Below are 20128 nucleotides of genomic sequence, written 5' to 3'. Positions count from 1 at the left end.
ATTAGTCTATATTGTGTGTGCATAATCATAACCAATCCTGACACTATAACTACATTGTCTCATGTCATCCAGAATTTGACACAGATTTCTTCAATATTTGTAAGGAAGCTAGAAGTAGCATCCTTGAAGCTGTGCCATTGCCTTCAATACTTAGAATCATAATCCCAAGTGAGGCTCTATAATAAAAGATTAATAGATTGTAAGCATCTAAAAAAGGATTTGATAAAATCATAATTATTGTTAATAGAGACATACCTTTTGAAAAGATTTGTTCTCTGCAATGAAAAATCCACCATAAGGATTGTTATCCACTCCTCCATAGAACCACCCAAATTTAGTTTGATTTCCGTTTGAGAAAGAAAAGAATTATAGACGAAATCATAAAATTATAATGCAGAAAAAAATAGAATTAAACCAACTTAATCAAAATGCAGAAACCACATTATTTGTTTTTTTAATCTAATATCTCCGAACCTTATTTTTCAACTTTGAATTTATGCAGCATGAGCAAGAACAAGGGCCTTGGATATGACACTGCTGACATGAACTAAATTCGGCAGATCATGGAAAATAGGACAATAACATTAATCTGTCTGTTTCTGTGGTCTAACACTTGTAAGTAATAACATTAACAAGGTATCTATGGGTCCGTTTGGATTGAGTTTATTTTTGCTGAAACTGAAAACTGAAACTGAAAACACTGTAGCGAAATATTTTTTAAATGTGTGAATAGTGCTATGGGACCCATTTTTAATGAAAAAATTGTGAAAAGTGGAATTTGTGGGTCCGTGAACAGTACATAAATGCACTGTTCACAGTGAACAAAGTCAACATATGCGGCTGAACAATAGCCGATTACTCTGAAACGCGAGAAAACAAAAAAAAAAAAAAAAAAAAGGGACGCGTTTACTGTAGCGTGGGTCCCATGCCCAAAACGCAAACGCGTTTCAGCAACAAAACGTCCAAAGCAAACACTCACTATGTGTCTGTTTGTGGCCAATTAAGCTAATAATTAAGTCCATTACATTATTAAAATAGTGGCTGTCAAACGCATAACCAGGGATGACCCATGATGTGAAAATTTAATGACAAATTCCAACAGCAAATCAAATTATACCTTTCTTAGATGTCAAGATAAGCATTGCTTGCACATTGCATCATTTTTTAAAGCAATTACCTCACTGCGGTATCACCAGCCCTGGCCCAAGCCTGGATGTAGGAAAAGTAATTTCAAAAACTTAGAAAACATATACTCCATGCCATGATAAGGGTCAACATTCCCAGTTTTTACCTAATAAATTTGTGCCTTGTCAAAGTCAAGGAATATTTATTTTCATGTTACAGATAACAGCCTTTTTTTTATCACATCAGTTACAAGAGACATATTGTATTTTATGCTCATTTAAATGTAGAAGTAGGGTGAGGATTGGACTTTACTTATGACATAGGAAGTATGGATACTTCATTTAGGATGCCGTACCCATGTTGTATCCGCGTCGTGCCTATGTCATACCGGTGTCATACCAGCTGTTTCATATTATAATTTTTCAGAAATTGTTCATGTCGCCATGTCGTACCTGTGTCCATGTCTGTGCTTCCTAGCTTATGAACATAACTGTAATAACACCTGATGCAATTTTTTTGTAAATTGTATAGAACAAGCTCAAAACTTTAACTGCAAAGAGGAAAAAAAAAAAACTATCTACGGAGAATATTATTTTTTAAACAAAATAATAATTCAGATATAAGGTTTTACATGATTCTGCAAGAGATTAAGAACAATGGAACATGCAAAATCATTAAGAAGCTCTTGTATCACATTGAACAAAGCTTGCATAGATCCATCATGGGCTGCAATACATAATGAAAATCCCTTTAGTGAACATTCTAGGAATGATTGTGCGGATTCAAGGCACAATCAAACTTGAGAGTGAAACCACAATTCTTGCATCTTCCAACTAGAAATTAGTGCCTAAATTGTGCAGCTATACTACTGTGCCCTACCAATTCTAATTAAGAATTTTTGACATTTAATAAAATGTGTATTGTGAATGGCATAAAATAAAATAAAATAATTTTGAAAGGAAATTTAACTAAAAAATCATAGTCCAAATAATATGGAATTGCTTGTACTGATCAAGTAAATGCACGAGTATTTTGAATTGGGAGGGAGCATTTACATGCAAAATTAACATTATATATACATGAGATTTTCTTTCTGCAAAGTATTTACTTGATATTGTCTGTTTGCTAAGTATGTACGGGATATTTTAACTTAATCATTGGTTACAATAGGAACAATATTAACAAAAAGGGAAAGGAAAAATAAATGCAACAAGAAACCTTTTTTTAGAGAAGTGTTGTTGTGGAATCATAGTCCAATAACAACTTACCACCTATGATTTGTTGTGAAAATGTTGTGGACATAGCATTTTTTTTTTTTTATTGGTAAGTATGAACCTTTTGAGTTTAGCCATGACCTCACCCTCCATTCCATAATAATTGGAGGAGGAAGTACCAATTGAGCTATAGTTCATAGGTCATAAGTGACCTCTTCTCCACAGTATTTTTTTATTATAAGAAAGTTAAAGCCACGTATTTTGTTTTTACAGGATATGCAAGCATAACAGTGCAGTGGCAGCAATGGAAGGTGATAAATTTTCTAAGAGACGAGCAGCTGTGGTGAATCCTAACCACACTTTCTTTTCACTCAAAAGGTTCCAATTTTCTACTATATATGTCCTTATATTTAATAAGTCAACTGTTTGTAGATTAGACACTGAATTTGGAGTTGGATTACTGCTCACAAGAGCTTAAACTGTGAATTTCAATAATTAGTAGACTAATTGGAGATAGGAACTTAGGATTGCCAGATGAATACCATGACGTGTTCTGATGTTATGATAAAGTAGAGTCAATTTACTCATTTATCTATTAGTTAAAGTTGATGGGGGATAGAATCGAAATAGAATCTGAATTTGGATCACTGTTTAGATATCATTCTAAATTATCACTTGTTGCAAAAGTTTAAACTCAGAAATTTAATAATATATCAACAATCAGTTTAACTAATTGGAGATAGCAACTTAGGATAACCTGTATCATACCATGACATGTGTTGATATCCTGATTAATAACGGTGGACTTAATCAACTATTACCATACTAGAGAACATGGATCACTTATAATGATATCGTGGTAATCTATCATTTATTGCAAAAGCTTAAAATTGTTAATTTCAATAATCTTTTAACTATTAGTAGACTTATACTTTGTAGTTATTCTATTTCTAAACATGCATAGAGCGAAACTACAGAAAGAGAAGCACCCAAAGATGTGAATCCAAAAATGCAACTAAAGGAGGCATACCTTGGCATCGAATTCAATCAAGATTTTCTTGTCCACTTTGATGGTGGACACAACTTGGAGTTGGAACAATCATCGACAAAAGTGTGGGCCATTGAAAGCCCTGAATCTTCTTCTCCATTGTTGAAAGACCTGGGATCTATCTCTTCCAATTCCCTTATTAGAGCCCTTGAGTTTCCCAAAAAAAAACAAAAACAAAACTTGGGTTGTTTCATTTTCTTTGGTTTTCCAAACAGAGAGTGAATAAAAAATAATAATAAAAAGAAGGTACCTGGACTTGAGCGTTGTAGTTGGAATTCGGGTTGGACGAGAGCTCCGTTTCCAGAGACGATATCGGATTCGAAGCCATCCGAAGTGGGACAGGTAGTGTTTTTGGGGACGTCTAGCATAGGGTGGTGGTCGATGGTTTCTTCTTGGCTGATGTCTAGAATCTCCTCCATTATTGAAAGCCCATTGATCCATATCAGTGCCACAACTTGGACTCGGCAACTGAAAAACATTAGATTTTTGGGAACAACAGATGCACTCTACACGGACCCCCCACCTTCGTGGACGGTTTTTAACCCAATCCTCCATTTCACATGTTACCTCAACGTAATTTTGTTCAGATGGGTTTGACTTATTCAATCGGTTCTGCATTTTGTTATTAGATAAAGAAAATATCCACAGATGGTCGGAGAATTCACTTGTAGGAGTTGAACTAAGGTTCTCTTTTTTACAGCCATTGATGGAAAGGTCAACATAACAGGAAGACATCCATGGATATTTCACCGGTCCAAAAGCAAAACAAACATCAAAAATATTTGGAAATGTGCGACCAACCCAGAATGATATGACATTTCCATCACTCTCATGGTTTAAGTTCAACCACTTTGGAATCTCAGTTCCTGGTAGTCTAATTATAAATTCATCATCTTCAGGTTTAGAGTCCATGTCAGGCAAAAACGAGCGATAGTGACGAACCTTATCCAATATTTCGGTTGATGATGTTTGTGGATCCGTTAATATCCTGCTTCTTGTTCCCTTGCAACCTTTATTTGGAAAAATCCCTAAAAACTCTCCAATCTGCAGTCAATTAGCAAATTCAACAAATTGAATTAGGGAAGAAATTAACAAAAATTGTTTCTTTATAACTTAACAGAAGAGAGAGAAACCTGATTCAATAATCTGCTTGAGGATTGTGGATTCAACGAACAGCTATTGCTTACATCCACATTTTGTACAGATTGTGGAAGCCTTGGAATTTCCCGAAGCTGCTTGCAACGTCTTATATCAAGGTACTCTAATGTAGTAAATCTGCCAAGGCTTTCTGGGATGCTAACAATATTAGTTGCACTTAGATCTAGATCTTTCAATACGGGGAAGTACTCGGGTTTCATCAAAAAATCTAATTCAATTATATTTTTATTGCCCCTGAAACTCAAGAAATCCAACATCAAAAACCCAATTCTCGAAAGGCCATCCAAATAATCGGACGTCTGTCTCAATTTGGCAGTGTGAATACCTAGTATAGTAAGAAGTTGTAATTTATAAATGTTATCTGGAAGATAACTAAGGTTTTTGCAATCGTTTAAGTCTAAGTTACAAAGCCTAGTGAGGTACTTGATTGATGAAGGCAACTCTCGAATACCAGTCCCACGTAAATATAATTGCCTTAAACATTTCATTTCTGGATCAATATTAGGAAACTTCTCAAGCCTTAAGCAGTCTATAAGAAGAAACTCCTCAAGAGATTTTAACCTTAGGTTGTCTGGAAGAATTTGAAGTTTTCCACAACCTTGGAGTTTCCATATCTTAAGCTTATCAAGAAATCCAACAGACTCATGAACCTTAACTAAATTCTGACAATAGGAAAGATCCATTTTTTCTAGGTTTGGGGCACACAACTCAGGTAATTCTGTAATGAACTCACACCTGTTGAAATCAATATATTTTAAATATTTTAACTGGATTCCCTGTAGAAGAAAAAAAAAAAAACCAAAATTTATTTTTGACCAACATTTCAAATAAATTTTAAAGAAATTATAATTTATAAATACTAACACTCGTACCAATTTGAATGTTGTCTCCAATCTAATATGACTACTTGGCATCTCAAGTGCAACAAGTTGTTGAGGATAATATTTGGATGGCAAGGAAAATGGAAATTCAAGCCATTGAAGTAAAGTTAACCCGTTAGGGAGATATGTCAGTTCTTCACAAATGCGTACATTATGAACCATAAGAAATTTGAGATATTTCATCTTTTCAAAAGCTTTAGCCTCTATTGGCATCGTTATCAGCTGAGGTGAGTAGCACTTAATGCCCCGAATTTTACTTGATCCCTAGTTGAACAAAGCATTAGTTACACTAAATAATAGAAGTATACAAATTTTTAAAAATTAAACAAACTTATACAAATTAAATTAAATTTTCTTCCACATTAAAAAGAAAAAAAAAGATCAATGAAAAAAAAAAACAGAGATACAAAAGAGCTTATACCATATTTGTAGTCAGTATTTCATAAGCATCCTCAAAACACCATACCCTACTATGTTTTCCAAGCTCTTCTGATTCTTGTTGAACAATTTCTCTCCCCATTTGTTGAAGCAAGTCATGCATCCACAAATTTCCAGATTGACCAACAGTTATGAGACACTTATCAATAAGTTTTCCAATTCCATAACCCGGATATAATTTGCAAGCTTCTAATATACTCTCTACATAACTCCTATTGAATCCCTTAAAGAAACATGCAATATCTAGAAAAATATCCTTTTCAGTCTTTCCAAGTCCGTCATAACTTATTTTGAGCTTTTCTTGAATTTTTTCGTGAGGGATGTTTTTATACTTTTCTAATGCACTTTTCCATTCACATACACTTTTTCCACACAAATCAGAACCTATTATTTTAAGAGCTAATGGAAGGCCATTGGCGTAATGTATGATTTGCTTTGCAACTTCTAAATAATCTTTCTCAGGTTCAATTTTTTGGAAGGCATATAGGTTGAAGAGTTCAGGAGATTCAGATTGATTCAATTCCTTAAGCTCATAAATTTGATGATCTTTTCCAAGAGTGGTTAGCACTTGTTTGTCTCTTGTTGTTATAATGACTCTACTTCCTAAAGCAAACCAATTACATTCTCCAAGCAAATTTACTATCATTTCTGACTCATCGACATTGTCAAGAATTAAAAGAAGTCTTGTATGACAAAGCCTTTTCTTTATCATAATAATTCCTTTGGGTACACTGTCTACCTTTACATATGTGCCCTGTGATATGTTAGAAAGAAGCATCTCTTGTAGTTTGATTATGCCATCATATGTTCCACACTTTTCTCTGACATCCTCTAGAAAGCAACTCAATTCAAAACAATTAGCGATTTTGTTATAAATAGCCTTTGCAATTGTAGTCTTACCTATTCCTCCAAGACCATGAATCCCTACCATGCGAACATCATTTGACTTCATATCTAGAAGCAATTCTATAGCATCCACACGAGAATCTATTCCAACTGGATGTTTAGTAACAAATAACTGTGTGCGATTCAATTCAGTACCTAATATCTCTTTGATAATTCTCTGGATAAATTGAATTTCAGATTCAGCATAGCTGTCACACACAAAGCATAAGAAACATATAATAAGTTAGACAATTTGAAAATATACGTTGATGGGTTGTTCATGTACGAAGAGCTCAAAAGTTCAAAAGTTTTTGTGGGTTGGAATAGTAAGTTCATCTAATCAATAGTGCCTAGGGGCAAGGGTCTTGTATTGGATTTGTAACTTTTCTTCATATAGTGAATTGTCTTATTTGGGTTGTGTTGCTCTTGTAATGTTTTTTTTTTTTTTTTTTTTTTTTTTTTTTTTTTAATTCAATTGGAGATTTTCTATATCAATTTTTTTCACTTCCTCATCATAACATTGTGTTATTTGTCTATTGCTTTTATTGCATGCTTTATGATTTGTGACTCTTGTTTTTTAGATACAAGATAGAAATTCTACTAAAACCTTATTTAAGATATATGTATGTGAAGCTTCCTCCTAGAAACTTGAACTTTGGCCCTTGCCCTCCACACCTCACAAGCACTCATACTTGTGAAATGACCACTGCATCAAGGGTGGTGATTACTCTGTGATTTATTGATTTGTGACTTAATGGTTTCATTGATTAAATCATTAAAACTGGATTGGTATAATTGGGAATTAATTCATAAATGTGTTGCATTTTAACTTTGGTAATTAATTCATCTCTAAGACTACTTTACAATTGGATTTTATGAGTGAGTTGATTTTTTTTTTTTTTTTTTTTTTTTGTGTGGGCTACAATAGACTCTCAATTAAAAGAGTTAAATAATAATTTTAGTGAGCATGCAATGAAGTTTCTTTGTATGTCATTATTGAAAAGATTATCAAATAAAAGAATTAATTTATGGTTTTACTGAGCATACAATGAAGTTGACTGTTCTTAACTTAGCATTACATCTTCAAGAGATCAATGATTTTTTTTAGAATCGATGATATTTGTTTGTTGAGAGAAAAATTACTTACAAGATTTTACATATCATGAAAAACTATTATTATAAACAAAAGTTTATCATTATGGGCATAATGTAGTTTAACACTCAAACTTTAAAATTTAAAAATAACTAAAAATAAATAAAAATAAAAATCAACAATTGTACAAATAGATGGTCGGGACTGAAAATTCAATAGCTTATCAACTTGTTTTTAGAGTGGTTTCTGACCGTACTTACTTATCTAAGATTTATTGTAACTACAAAATGAGGACTTTTGGTCATAAATATTATAGTGAAGATTAAGCTCACAACAAAATGAAAAAAACAAAAATTTATCTAACACTCTTTGATATGCATATTGAAAGAGAAATTACTATTAGATTTTAAACAAAATTAATTATAGATTATTTTTTAGAGTAAAAAAGAAGATCAAATGTCATTTTGTCATTTTGATTGATCATATATAATTGAGTTGAAATATATTAAAAACAGTTTTTTTTTTTTTTGTTCTTATATTTTTTTGACTAAAGTTTATATTTTATTAATACTGAATAAATACTAGTATATTTTTTACATATTAATGTAGTTTTGAGCTTTTGTATATTCTTATGTGAATTTTTTTTTTTTATCATTCATGATTGGGGTTTGTCAAAGATGAAATACTAATTCCCTCGTAACCTTTTTCTAATTCATGATTGGGCCTACTAAAGATGATTTAAAGTTTGTAACTCATTAAAGCACACAAGAATTAATAGTCATAATTGGTAAAATTATATGGCGTTAATTTTTTTTTTTTTCTACCATCGACTTTTATAACTTAACTACCTTAGTAGTAGAAGATTCTATGAAAAATAGTTTTTTTTTTTTTTTTTTTTTTTTTTTTTTGTAATTCCTATAACAAAACTATTAAACTCTATAACTTATAGAAAACTATTAAATAACTTATAGAAGAGCAGTGAATAGTTACATACCCCTCCTTGTAATGCAACCCAGACAAGTCAGTTGCTTTAGTCAAAGCTATCCTCCACCTTTGAACCCTCTCCATGCTATCCTTTAAATTTTCTTCATGTTGAATTAGCGCTACTCCATACTTTCCCTTTTGTTTACGTATTTCTGATGGATCTACTTTGTAAAATATCGGTAGAACTAACTGTCCGTTATTTTTACACTCAAGAATCTTTACTAGCTCATCTAAGCACCAACTAGAAGATGCATAATTTTCAGAAAACACAACAATCGAAATCATTGACAATTCAATAGCTTTAAGAAGTTTCGTTGAAATTTCTTCTCCTCTCTGAAGGTCATTATCGATAAAAGTGTTAAAACCCTTATCACATAAAGCTTGATATAAATGACTTGTAAAATTATAGCGAGTATCTTCACCTCTGAAACTTAAGAAAACATCGTAGATGAATTGGGGAGTGGAAGAAGAAGAGGCTCCATCGTTGATTTGGAGAGCCATAGGAATCTATGATAAAAAAGTTGAGAAAATATAGAGAGAAGAAAGATATAATGAAATGTGAAACAAAATGAATTTAATGACAAAACAATATGTGATCCATAGGTTATATATGAGTTGTGACGATCCCACACGTTTTTAGTTTTCCATTAAAAAGTGTGAATGCACAATTTGACCAATTCACCAATATTTCATACTTTTCTTCTTCTTCTTCTTCTTTTTTATTTTAATGAAGTTTTACTTTTCTCACAACCACCAATTTTGGCTAAAGGTTGTATTATAGAAACTTTCTTAGTTTGTAGTACTACGTCTACAATATTTTCACAATATTTTTACAAAAAATCATAGGTGGTATGTTGTTATTGCTAAGGTTTTGAAACCCGGACCGGACCGTACGGTCTAACCGGAAAAACCTTCAACCGTTCATTTTTGCGGTTCTTTTAGCCTCAAGAACCGTTCTATGGAAAAAAAAAACATTGACCAGTGCGAACCGCAGTCGGACCTCACGATTTTGAGAACCGTGATCGGACCGTTTCAAACGGTTCCCTACTTTCCATTGAATCTAAAAAAAAAAAAAAAAAAAAAGAAGAAAAGGAAGAAGACGACAGCGAAGCAAGGGTGGCGCCATGAAGCAACTGCTTCTTCTTCTCTGTCCGTCTCCCTCTCTCCTTTAACGGTTCTCGCAAGTTTAGTTCAGAGCTTTTTTTTCTTCTTTTTTGGGTACTTATAGGCTTAGCCATTGTTGAATCTTCATTCTACAACCTCAGATCACACAACCATTTCTTTTTATTCTTCTTCTCACTCTCACTAGCTCGATCTCTCTATCATGGTTTTCGCTAACTGTTGCTTCAGCATTTTTCTCTCTGCACTTTTTCCGGCTCTTTCTGCATTTTTCTCTCTCTCTCTCTCTGCATTTTGCTTTTGCCTTTGCTCTCTAGAGTCTTCTAATCTACTGACTCTTCTCTGCGTGATGGACATGCTTTACTATCACCCACTAAATTATTGCTGTCAAGTTGTCAACCACTCTCTTTTTGAAAATGTTATTGGGTTTTGTTCTCTATTTAGTCAAATATTTTAATGGTTTGGCCGCTACTCTTCCATCTTTTGTTTTTGTTTTTGACTTTTTTTTTTGGTTATTTTAAAAGTTTTCATAAATGATCCTAGTCAATTGGGCTTGGGCATGACAAATTATTGGGCTGTCAAATGGGCTTCGTAATAATTTAAGATAATTTAAACAAGCTCCTACAAAAAGATTATAATATTAAACCTTAACAAAAATTATTTATATTTGCTAGGGGTGTCAATGTTCAACCCAACCCGCGAACACGACACGAACCCGACACGTGGTTTTTGTGGGTTAGGGTTGAGCTTTAATGGGTTTGGGTCATAGACGGGTCAACCCGAAAGCGACACAATAAGAAACGTGTCATAAGTGGGTCAACCCGCATAACCCGCAATAGACACGTTTGACACGCCAATTTATTTATGTCAACCCGAAATGACCCACTTAACACAACCCAATTAATTCATATAACAAATAAATATTCATTTTATTTTAGATTTGTCAAATACTTTTTATATCCAACATATATTTTAAATTTAAAAATAAAAGTGAGTACTTACAAAAACTTACAAGGGATATAATTGGAAATTGAAACTTTACAAACCCTTAATCTTTAAACCCTACAAACCCTAGATCTCTAAACCTTCTTATAAATATTTAATTTTATAAATATTCACTCTACTGTTTGCTCCAATTCTTTCAATATTGATACTTAGCATTTGGTAAGTTCCAAGGATATTATATATATTTTTTTGAACTATGTTATTTTATTTTTGTTAAACTATATTATTTTGAATTTGGGTTGAAGTGTATGCACTTCCTTTGGAGTGTAAAGAACTTATTTTCTAGATGAATATTATATTTTTGTTGAACTATATTATTTTGAATGTGGGTTGAAGACTTGAAGTGTATGCATTGCTTTAGGGATGTAAAAAAAAAAATTATTTTTAGATGGACGTTATATTTAATATTAAGTAAATTGAAATGAGTTGTGTTACATTTGTGTTAACCCAACACGACTTATTTATTAAGCGTATTAAATGGGTTGGGTCAGGCCAACTCGCCTTATTAACAAGTCGGGTTAGGGTTGAAGAATCATGACACAATTATTAAATGGGTCGGGTTAAGGTTGAGCCATTTAGTCGAATACCCCTATCTCGACACGACCTGAACCCGACACGCTAACCCGAATTGACACCCCTAATATTTGCTTAGAATTTAATATTTCTTAATTTATTTATGAAAGTTATGATATATATATATATATATATATAAATATATTTGAAAGATAAATCTTTATATTTTTTCTTTGAACTATTATAGTCAATTTTTCTATTTATACTAATTTAATATATTTATTTATATTTAAATAATTATTAAATTAATTATGATGTCATCACGGTTCAACCCCGGTTCAACTTCGGTTCGACCTTAAAAACCTTGAACATCTTTCTTTTACAATTCAATGAACGGTCCGGGTCTGAAAACCTATTAAATACAACCCAATAAAAAAATTAATCAATGCAATGATTCAAAGAACTTTATGCCCCATTTATAAAGAGAACAAAAAAAAGGAAAAAGCCAGAAAACGAAATTTCGTGTGCTTTCAAGTGAATACTACAATTTAAAAATGTTATTATGATTTGGACTAGCAATTAGCATAGAGCCTAGTGATGCATTTTTCATGTACCGGTGTAATGCAAGAGTTACAACTTTTATTATAACTTATTTACATGATAAGTCATGAGTGATAAAATAAAAACGATGAGTCAATAAATTTACTATTTACAATTTGTCACGTGAGCAAATTGTGGTAGAAGTTATAATCTTAGCATTGTCCGTCAATTCCTGGTTGGATAATTAGCTCCTTTAAACATCCTCCATTAATATTGCCAAGTCATCAAATACATATTCCTATGTGGCACATGTGGGCCCAGGTCTGCGTGTCGGGGGGATATACGGTGCACGCATGGAATAACTCTTTTCTTTTTTTTGATGGAAGGAATAATTCTTTTTGGATATTCGAATATACTTTGTGAGCGTTTGGAGTCAACTGAAAGTTGCGTTTCAGTTTTGCGTTTTCATGCCTTTTTTTTTTCCCCTGCACGTGAACAGTAAAATCACTGTGCAGGGGACAAAAAACATTGTTCACACACTGTTCATGAGTCCCATGACACTATTCACACATTTAAAAATTATTTTGCTACAGTGTTTTCAGTTTTCAGTTTCAGCAACAATAAGTTCAATCCAAACGGACCCTTTTTCTTCCAACCCCGCCTGAGTTTTTCAAATTATCAAATATAGCTGACATTTTGAAATGACAATTATGGCCCTGATATATTGTAAGAACTAAGATTTTACCACAATAGTTGGGGTTAGTGAGTTTTGGTTAGTTTAACCAAAATACCCTTTTATCCTCCACAAAAGGAAACTCGTGCCTAAATGATTTGTGAACCGTTGGATTTGAATAGGGATTTAGTGAAGGGTTTGGATTTCAAGTTAATTGGATGTTTAATTATTGAAAAGTTAGATTTGGCGGGACCCCAATGGACTGTCAAGATTCAAGATCATAATCCTATTAATTATGTCAAAGTGTCAAACCTAATCAATCACTTTGTTCTTCTTTGCAAATGACGTATGTGGCTTAGATTGCATTCACAACATGCAATTTGAAAGGTTAATAGAGACATGCACATTCCCCCCTCGCCCTTTGATAACTATATTGACATATATAGTTATTGAATTGATATCTTATATTTGATGTTTATAAAATTTATGATAAGAGTAAAAAAAAGAAATTAAAAAGTTTAGGATAATGTTACAGACACAAACTATTTTACAATATTTTTATAAATTACTGATGATTAAGCAATTTCCAAATAATTATTGGTAAGTAAAAATGTGATATTAGTGGTAGCCAAGATTAAAACTAGTAACAATTTGCACATTATAGTTTATGAAAATGTTCTAAAATAGTTTGTGAATTTAGCATTATTCAAAAGTTTATATCCCTAATTTATACCTTAAGATTATGACAAAAAAAATTTATGAACCTAAGGATGATTTAGATGACTAGATATATGACAATTAAGGTAAAACAATGTTAAAACTTATGGTAATCTGAATTCATATTGCATGTTAAATCATATAATTGAATTGACTTATTTATGGTCATGTTTTAGTTTTTATAATTGAATTGACTTTTTTTTTTTTTATGAACAATTGAATTGACTTATTTATGGTCATATTGTAGAAATGTTTTATAACTATCTTGACTTTGAAGTGTATCTCATCTATTCTCCTATCCAGGAATTTAGTAGAAAGGAATTGAATGATTACTATAGAATGCTCATTTTCTTGTAACTTTTGCTTCCAAAAGTGAGTGAAACACTCATTCATTTATACCCATTTTTTAGAGAGGAAATTAATGGACTGAAAATGATGTTTAAAATTATTTCATGTACTCCTTGTTTTAGAGTTGAGCGAAAATTCTCTCAATAAAAAAATTTTAAAAAAAAAAAGAAAAAAAGAGTTGAGCGGAAATAAATTGAATGATTACGAGGAAATGTCTAATATTCCTTCTATCTATTTCCTTATAAGCACTATTCTCAAAATTAGAAAACAGCCAAAACACTCATCCTTCTATGGAATAAATGTAAATATCGAATTCATCTGTATATTGAGAAAAGAAAAATAAAAGTTAAAAGGCATAATTGTAAAATTATGTATTTATTTTCTTGTATTCTTTGTTTTATAAACTCTCAAGTCTCAAACACACTAAAAATATCATATTACATTCTATTTTTATATATATTTTTCCATTCCATTCCAATTTTGTATAAAATTCAAGGAAATTGAGATATAATACTATTGGTTTTTATTCTTATTTCGAGAAAATACAAATAAAAATTAAATTATATATGTAATCTCCTAAACACATTAGAGAAAATATACATCATATTCCGTTATAATCTATTCAATTATTATTTTATAAACTTTCAAACATAGGGCAATGATTAAATCCATACATACATGGTCTATTTTAATAAGATGGAAGTAACAATCACCGTTATTAGTTTATTAAAATGAATCATCTTCTTCCCTCTAGAAATAGCTATAGCTTTATAGACCCATTTCTGATAATGACAAGTCGGAATATGGGATTGAAAGGGATGTAGCATTTTGTGAAATTGTTGGAATTTTCTTTTTTCTTTTTAAAACATCCATCTTTAACAAAATATGGGTGATTAAAAATGGATGCAACATTTGCAACCCCATATTATCCAACTCAGTTGCTTTCAAGGCTTTTATTTTATTTGCTCAACAATTACAAGGCGAGGAGTGTTTTCCCATTTAACATTAGCTTTAAGCGGATCATGGATTCCAACCCAAAGAAAAAGAAAAGAGGTAGACCATGAATGGAAGCATGGATACGTCTTTCACGGGGAGCATATATAATTGAATATGATCTATTTTTGTCTTTTACTTTGAAGTCAACATTTCTTCATAAAATAATTTTAGACCTCATCAGCTCGTCAATAATACAATCATGTTGGAACCAAAGAGTAGAGTAAGGGATGAGTTTGAAGTTTCTATATATTGATCCAATCAAAATATACAACAAGTTTGAGGTGAGGTTTCAGAGCTTTAAACTTGTTGGGATTAGACATGAATTCCTAAATTTGTGAGATAAGAAAAACATTTAGAAAAATAACACACACAAGGCAATTACATAACATAAGAAATTACGTAATTTGCCAATTTACCTATATTTACAGAGTTATAATGATTTCACTATTTTCAGAAAAAATATTCAAGAAGTAGCATGATGATACACAAAATCTAAACTTTGTGATAGTGAATATATTCCCAATCATAGTAGTAACAGTTTTTCTCTATAATACAACACACCAACCATAATCTAAAATAGTAGTATTTATATCTCACTTGGACTAAACACAAACTAGGTTTCACGTAACCCAACAGAATTTGTGTGGAAAGTTGGAGCTTGAGCTTTCCTAAAATTCCATCATTCCATGTTGAAAAATTATCATACGATAGTAGTTGTTGCGCTCCTTGCATTTCCTTGGATGGGATGGTTACTGTCAGGGGCGTAGTTAGGATTTTTCACTTGGGGGGCCGAATCATGTATTTATAGGTTAGTCATAACTCATAACCAATAACCATATTTTATCATTGAAATATAACTATAACTATGATGATAATGTGAGAAAAAAAAAATATAACTATGAGGAAAACAAATTGGTGATATGAGAAAAAGATCAAATTTTGTGGAAAAAAATGATGATTGTGGTGATAATGATGAGAAAAATAAATATATTAATTTGAAGACCAAGAATGAAAAAGAAAAACACAAAATTCGAGCAATGCACATTGCATTTCACAATTGTAAACAATTTGTATTCTTTAAAAATAAAAAAAATAAAAAAAAAGGCACCTGGAGGCTAGGGTTTTATTTGGTTTTGGTAAAAGTGTGGTGTTTTGTTTGGGTGTACACTTGAGAAACTAACTAAATATTGGAATTTTAAATAGCTAAACATGGTCATTGCTAAATTTTAAAGGGAAAAAACATAAAAACTAACACTGGACTAACATTTATGACATTTTTTAAGGAAAGTCATAAGTTTTCATTATTCAAAAACAAAGAAAAACAACAGTAAAAAAAATAAATATGAACTGTGAAGATGATGAACATCTATAGCTAATTGGAACTCTAAAACTAGGGTTCTTCTATCCAATAGTTTAGAAAACTCCAATTTTTTTGGCATGTAATGCAAGTAGGTGGACTGCTTGGTTATCTTTTCTTTTAGTATGATATGATTTAAGCTAAGTTAAGAGTAATCTTGCCTCTGTAAAAACTTTTGGAGGGGCCAATCATTACATTTTGTAACGGCCCAATTTATTTTTATACAATACTATAAGGGTTTCAAAATTTTTTTTGGGGGGGGGGGGGGGGGGGCGCTTTGCCCTTGGTTACTGTAAACTCAAAGTTACATATACCATATCAAAGAATGTTTTGGATTGATTAAGTGAATGAAATATTTGGATTCTAATCAATATTAGTGTACCATTAAAAAAGTTAATGCTGTATAACTCAAAATTATTTTGTTTTAACTTATCATTATATTAGGAATAGACTTATATAATCTCAATTCTAAATAAATTATTTATCTATATTCAAAATTTTGATTTTGTAAAAAAAAATATATATATATATATATAGATAGATAGATGGGGTATGCTAGTAAAAACTTTAATACAACTCACAACATATTTTTGGGATCCATAAGCATATATATGTTGGATTCATAAAAGTTAGCAATAGCAATTATAACTCTACCACCTCCATGTGGTCTTTCTCTACCACCTCCATGTGGTTTTGTTCCACCTCCGTGTGGCTCTTCTCCACCTCCAGTGTGTGGATTTCCTCTCCCCAATCTCATTATGGGTCCTTTTCAACTATATCTGATTTTCCCATCAATCTATCCCCAAATCTCAGTAAACATACCCACATATTCATACCCATATCCTATGAGTTTGATCAAGGAGGTGACCATCTTTACTTCTCAGTGGGTCTGGTTTGCAGTCTCTGTACAACAGGTTATTTGGCTTTTCGTGGGTTCTAGTTGCTAGAATAGCCCTAAATCCACAACCAGTGAGTGGATCAACGCCCCATATTGGTAAGATTCATACTTGCTCTTCATTTCTGCTTGTTTATGCTGGGTCTTGGTCTTTTTGTTGTACTTTACTAGTTGGGTAGACAAGCAAAGGTTTCCATCCATCTCACCATGTGTATTTTAGCTTGGAATTGTAGAGGTATAGGTAGAGATTCCAAAGTTAGAGCTCTTAAGGAGCTAATAAGAGCCTCAAACCCAAATTTGGTGTTCTTATCTGAAACAAAAGTCAAATCTCCTAGTATTAATAGAATCAAAACCCATTTAAACTTCTTTGACTGCTTTTTTGTGGAAGCCAATGGACGAGCTGGGGGTTTAGCTTTGTTTTGGAGAATGGTTGTTGATTTGGAGATTGTCTATTCATATAGCAATATAATTGCTTCACTAATCTACTTTGACCCAGAAAGATCTCCATGGATGTTGTTCTATGTATATGGTCCTCCTAGGAGAGCCAAAAGGAAAAAAATTTGGGCAAAGGTGGAAGACTTGGCAAAGTCTTTTTCAGGGCCTTGGGCAATAATGGGTGACTTTAATAACATCAAGGGCTTAAAGGAGAAAAAAGGTGGACGACATGTAGGGAAAAGCTTAATTAACAGCCTCAGGGATTTTATAAATAACACCGGGGCCATTGATCTAGATTTCATTGGTCCGTCCTTTACCTAGTCCAATAGAAGTGAAGGTCTTGCAAATATTAGGCAAAGGTTAGATCAGTGCTTGTGTGATCAAGATTGGCAGACTCTCTTCCCTAAGGCAGGCATTCGGCATCTGGTCAATGCAAACTCTTATCACAACCCAATCCTCTTAGATACTCATATGGAGAACATAAATCTTGTCAAGCCTTTTCGTTTTGAGCCTATGTGGACTAAGGATGAAACAAGTAAAGAAATAGTAGAAAATGCTTGGAAAACGAGAGTAGACAGCCCACAAAGCCTTAAATTGGACAAAAAACTGGATGCAACGAAGAGGGACCTTAAAAGATGGAATAAGAGCTGTTTTGGAAATTCAAGAGAGAGAATTAAAGAGCTGGAACAGAAGATAGCACATATTCAGAGTTTAGAGGCCACAAAAGAAAATTTGGAGCTTGAAGCTTCATTGAATTTAGAATTGGATGAACGGTTGGCAAGAGAGGATCTAAAGTGGAAACAAAAATCTAGAGAGATTTGGATAAGAGAGGGTGATAGGAATACTCGCTTCTTTCATCTCTCTACTTTAATTAGAAGAAGGAGAAATTGTATTCAAGAAATCAAATTGGAGGATGGTTCTTGGATAAATGATGGGGAAGACATTCAGAAGTATTTTATTGAGAACTTTAAGGCTCTTTATCAAACTAGCTCTCCTAATATTCCGAAAAATCTGGAAGACTTAATAGAGCCATCCATCTTAAATATTGAAAATGAAGAACTGTGTATGGTGCAAACGAGAGATGAAATACAGAAAGTTATATTTGAGATGAAGTCTCTTAAAGCCCCTAGGCCAGATTGTTTTCCAGCGCTTTTCTACAAACACTATTGGGAGATAGTAGGGGATCAAATTGTATCAGCCACCCAAAGTTTTTTCAAAGATGGAAGGTTGCTCAAAGAGTTTAATCAAACCTTCATCTCTCTCATCCCAAAGAAAAAGGGAGCATGTAACTTTCACCAATTTTGGCCTATTAGTATATGCAATGTGTGCTATAAGGTGATATCCAAAATCATTGCAAACAGACTAAGACCCCTCCTATCAAAAATGGTGGATCCAGCTCAAGTAGTTTTTGTGCCAAATCGCTGGATAACAGAAAATATGGCCCTTGCTCAAGAAGTTGTGCACAGTTTTAAAAAAACACAAAAAAAAAAAGAAAGAAAGAAAGAAAGGGTTTTTGGGGGTCAAGCTAGATTTTCAAAAAGCTTATGACCGTTTAGAATGGAACTTCTTAATCCTTGTGCTCAAAGCATTTAGGTTTAGCACTAAATTCACAAGTATGATCAAACAGTGCCTCTCTACTGTCCAATTCTCAATTCTGCTCAATGGTGGCCAATGCCCAAGCTTTACACCATCACGGGGGATCAGACAGGGGGATCCCATTTCCCCTTATCTTTTCATCTTTGGTAGTGAAGTGCTAATGAGACTAATCAACAGAGAAATCTCTCTTGGTCATCTGTCTGTTGTCAAAGTCTCAAGTAATGCCCCTCATATTTCCAAAGTTTGTTATGTTGATGAATTAATTCTATTTTGTAAAGCTAAAATGTTTGAACTTAATGTTCTAAAAAATTGTTTGGAGAAATATTGTTATTGGTCTGGACAGGTCATCAGTGTAGAAAAGTCTGGGGTTTTACCTTCCAAGGGAGTCAGCCAACAACTTTTAAATCAAATTAAAAGCTGCTGGGGTATAAACAAACTTCCCCCAAACTCAAAATATTTAGGAGTGCCTCTTTTCCTCTCGGCTAGTAGTTCCAAGGATCTAAACCCAATCAAAGAGAAATTAGAAAATAGACTCTCTAGATGGAAGAGCAAAAACTTATCCTAGCAAGGTAGAGCAACCCTCATCAAATCAGTTGCTCAGGCCATTCCAGCTTATTCTATGACAGCCATTCAATTTCCTAGAGAGCTTTGTAAGCGTTTGGATGCTGTTGTTAGATGGTTCTGGTGGAACACAAAATCTAAATCTGGCTCATTCTTGACACCCATAGCTTGGTCGTCTTTATGTTGGTCCCAAAAGGAAGGAGGCTTGGGTTTTAGAAAATTCTGGGATTTCAATCAATCTCTCCTCTCCAAGTTAGCATGGTGGATTCTTTTAGGGAAAGACTGTCTGTGTGTTAAAGTGCTCAGAGCTAAACCATAAGACTGTGGGGTCTCCCTCCAAGATTTGGAGAAGCTTAGAATGTACGAAATCTCTGCTTGCTTGCAGTGCTTGCATGTTGGTTGGAAATGGAAACACAGTCAGAATATGGGAGGACCCTTGGATTCCAGATCTCCCTAATTTCATTCTGAGTCCAAGGGAGGGGACCAATCCAGAAATGACACTTATTGTTTCACAACTAGTCAACCAAGAAGGTTGGGATCTTACTAA

The 20128-nt window shown here is 32.8% G+C and overlaps 1 protein-coding gene across 1 annotated transcript; it reads right to left on the bottom strand.

Moving 5' to 3' along the window:
* Positions 1–685: 685 nt before the first annotated feature.
* LOC126694438 (disease resistance protein Roq1-like) lies at positions 686–6971 on the bottom strand. The gene is made up of 6 exons (XM_050390705.1): positions 5848–6971; positions 5418–5690; positions 4521–5321; positions 3638–4431; positions 3370–3534; positions 686–1615 (listed from the first exon to the last, which is right to left on the bottom strand). Exons 1-5 carry the CDS (start codon positions 6814–6816, stop codon positions 3387–3389), a joined length of 2985 nt encoding a protein of 994 aa, XP_050246662.1. The 5' UTR covers positions 6817–6971; the 3' UTR covers positions 686–1615; positions 3370–3386.
* Positions 6972–20128: the final 13157 nt, after the last annotated feature.

This window comes from Quercus robur, chromosome 8 (assembly GCF_932294415.1).
Source record: "Quercus robur chromosome 8, dhQueRobu3.1, whole genome shotgun sequence".
NCBI lineage: Eukaryota > Viridiplantae > Streptophyta > Magnoliopsida > Fagales > Fagaceae > Quercus > Quercus robur.
This window is presented reverse-complemented; position numbering and strand designations above follow the sequence as displayed.

Excerpts from the sequence above, each read along its gene's own strand:
- LOC126694438 (XM_050390705.1), bottom strand. The coding sequence starts at position 6,816 with ATGAAGTCAAATGATGTTCGCATGGTAGGGATTCATGGTCTTGGAGGA. Across the intron at positions 5,691-5,847 it reads AAATACTGACTACAAATATG|GGATCAAGTAAAATTCGGGG; the intron begins GTATAAGCTCTT and ends TTGTTCAACTAG. Across the intron at positions 5,322-5,417 it reads TGGAGACAACATTCAAATTG|GGAATCCAGTTAAAATATTT; the intron begins GTACGAGTGTTA and ends TTTCTTCTACAG.